Genomic DNA, 1,500 nt, shown 5'->3' with positions numbered 1-1,500 from the left:
AGACAGAGACAGCAGACGAGACAGAGACAGCAGACGACACACAGATGGAGCAGACGGCTCTCTGGACGGTGGCTTCTGGGGGGCCTTGGAGACAGGAGATCTGCAGGTGGTGTGGGACCGACTCAAGGTCGCTCTACACTGGCACAGGTACACACACACACACACACACACACACACACACACACATACACACACACACACACAGAGAGTTGTACTCACCCTGTTTCGGCACGTAGAGATTGAGCGTGAGACAATCCTCCTTCTGCTCCGTGATGAAGGGCGTTATATTCCGGAGCTGGTCCACCCTCCCCTTGGGCAGCTGTTGGTTCAGTTCCCGCTCGTGAGTGGTTGGCTGGGGGCACACGGGCTGGTGCGAGATGGCCACACGGATGCCGTTCCACTGGTCCTTGGGGTTCTTGGGCGGCATGAACCTCATCCCCCCGCCGTCCAGGTCCGCGTATCTCAGCCCCAGGTACGCCTCCACAGACTTGAGGTTTTTGTTCTCGAACTGGACGAGAATCCCACGGACTTTGCCGTAGCGCGTGGTGATGACCCGGTCACTCATCTGACGGAAGTACACCACGCTGGCTGAGGGAGGCACGAGGGGCGAGAGGAGGAGGAGGAGGTGGACCAGGGTCAAGGTCAGATGACGCACGCTCAAGGTCACGGACGCTGATGATGATGACGAGGAGGGGGAGGGGGCTGGACGGGTTGTTGTATCCATCTCGAATTTGTTTGATATCCTCGGAAAACTGTTCCTACTCACAGAAACACACACGCGCGCGCACACGCGCACTCATGCGCACACTGACTTACACAAAGGGATCTCCGAATTGAGCAAGAAAGTGCCACAAAGAGAACAAGATCAACTCATCACTGTGGTTCGAGGAACTCACTCACAGCACAACACCGCTGTCTGCCCTGGGCACAGACAACATCCACATACCAGTAACGACCGACGGTTTGTTGGCCAGATTAATTCATGGCAGCTCTTCTGACGCCCCAATGTGCCAGCCTATTAGATCAGGGACCATCGTCTCTTGAACTTTCCAAGATTAAAATCATTCAAAGGAATAAAAAAAAAAGATGAAATACAAAACTGAAATTGATGAAATGCAAAACTGAAAACGATGAACGGTAACTCAAAAGGTTCTACTCATAAAAACAAATCACCTCATGACACTTATTGCTTCAACGTTTTTCGTGGGTCATCAAAATTTTTGCATCCCTTTGAACATGTTTAGAACAGCAGCAGGTTATGGAGAAATAACAGCTGCCGAGACGATGAAGGAAAAACTTTTCATGACCGTTGGGGAATACATCAAATGACGTCATGCAGGGGTTCCTGTACCGTCAGGGGGCGTGCCGAGTGAGTGTATGTCTGTTCTATCAGCTGTTACCTCCATCTCAGGGGGAGGGGGGAGGGAGAGGGAGAGAGAGAGAGAGAGAGAGAGAGAGAGAGAAAGAGAGAGAGACAGACAGACAGACAGACAGACAGAC

General features: G+C 52.2%; 2 protein-coding genes across 2 annotated transcripts in view; one reads left to right on the top strand and one right to left on the bottom strand.

Moving 5' to 3' along the window:
• The window catches only part of nlgn4 (neuroligin 4), a gene marked incomplete in the record, with an annotated part of 22,452 nt that extends 21,728 nt beyond the window's left edge, over positions 1-724 (bottom strand). The window contains 1 exon segment of the mRNA NM_001204734.1: positions 221-724. Within this exon segment, the coding sequence (NP_001191663.1) occupies positions 221-724 (504 nt within the window).
• LOC118478732 overlaps positions 1-1,500 on the top strand; it is a gene marked incomplete at its 5' end in the record, with an annotated part of 17,177 nt that continues 15,677 nt past the window's right edge. Inside the window, 1 exon segment of the mRNA XM_035972897.1 lies at positions 1-147. Coding sequence (XP_035828790.1) covers positions 1-147 — 147 coding nt within the window.

Source organism: Aplysia californica, unplaced genomic scaffold (genome assembly GCF_000002075.1).
Source record: "Aplysia californica isolate F4 #8 unplaced genomic scaffold, AplCal3.0 scaffold00893, whole genome shotgun sequence".
Classification (NCBI taxonomy): domain Eukaryota; kingdom Metazoa; phylum Mollusca; class Gastropoda; order Aplysiida; family Aplysiidae; genus Aplysia; species Aplysia californica.
The sequence above is the reverse complement of the archived record's forward strand: the minus strand, read 5'-3'. Positions and strand labels throughout refer to the sequence as shown.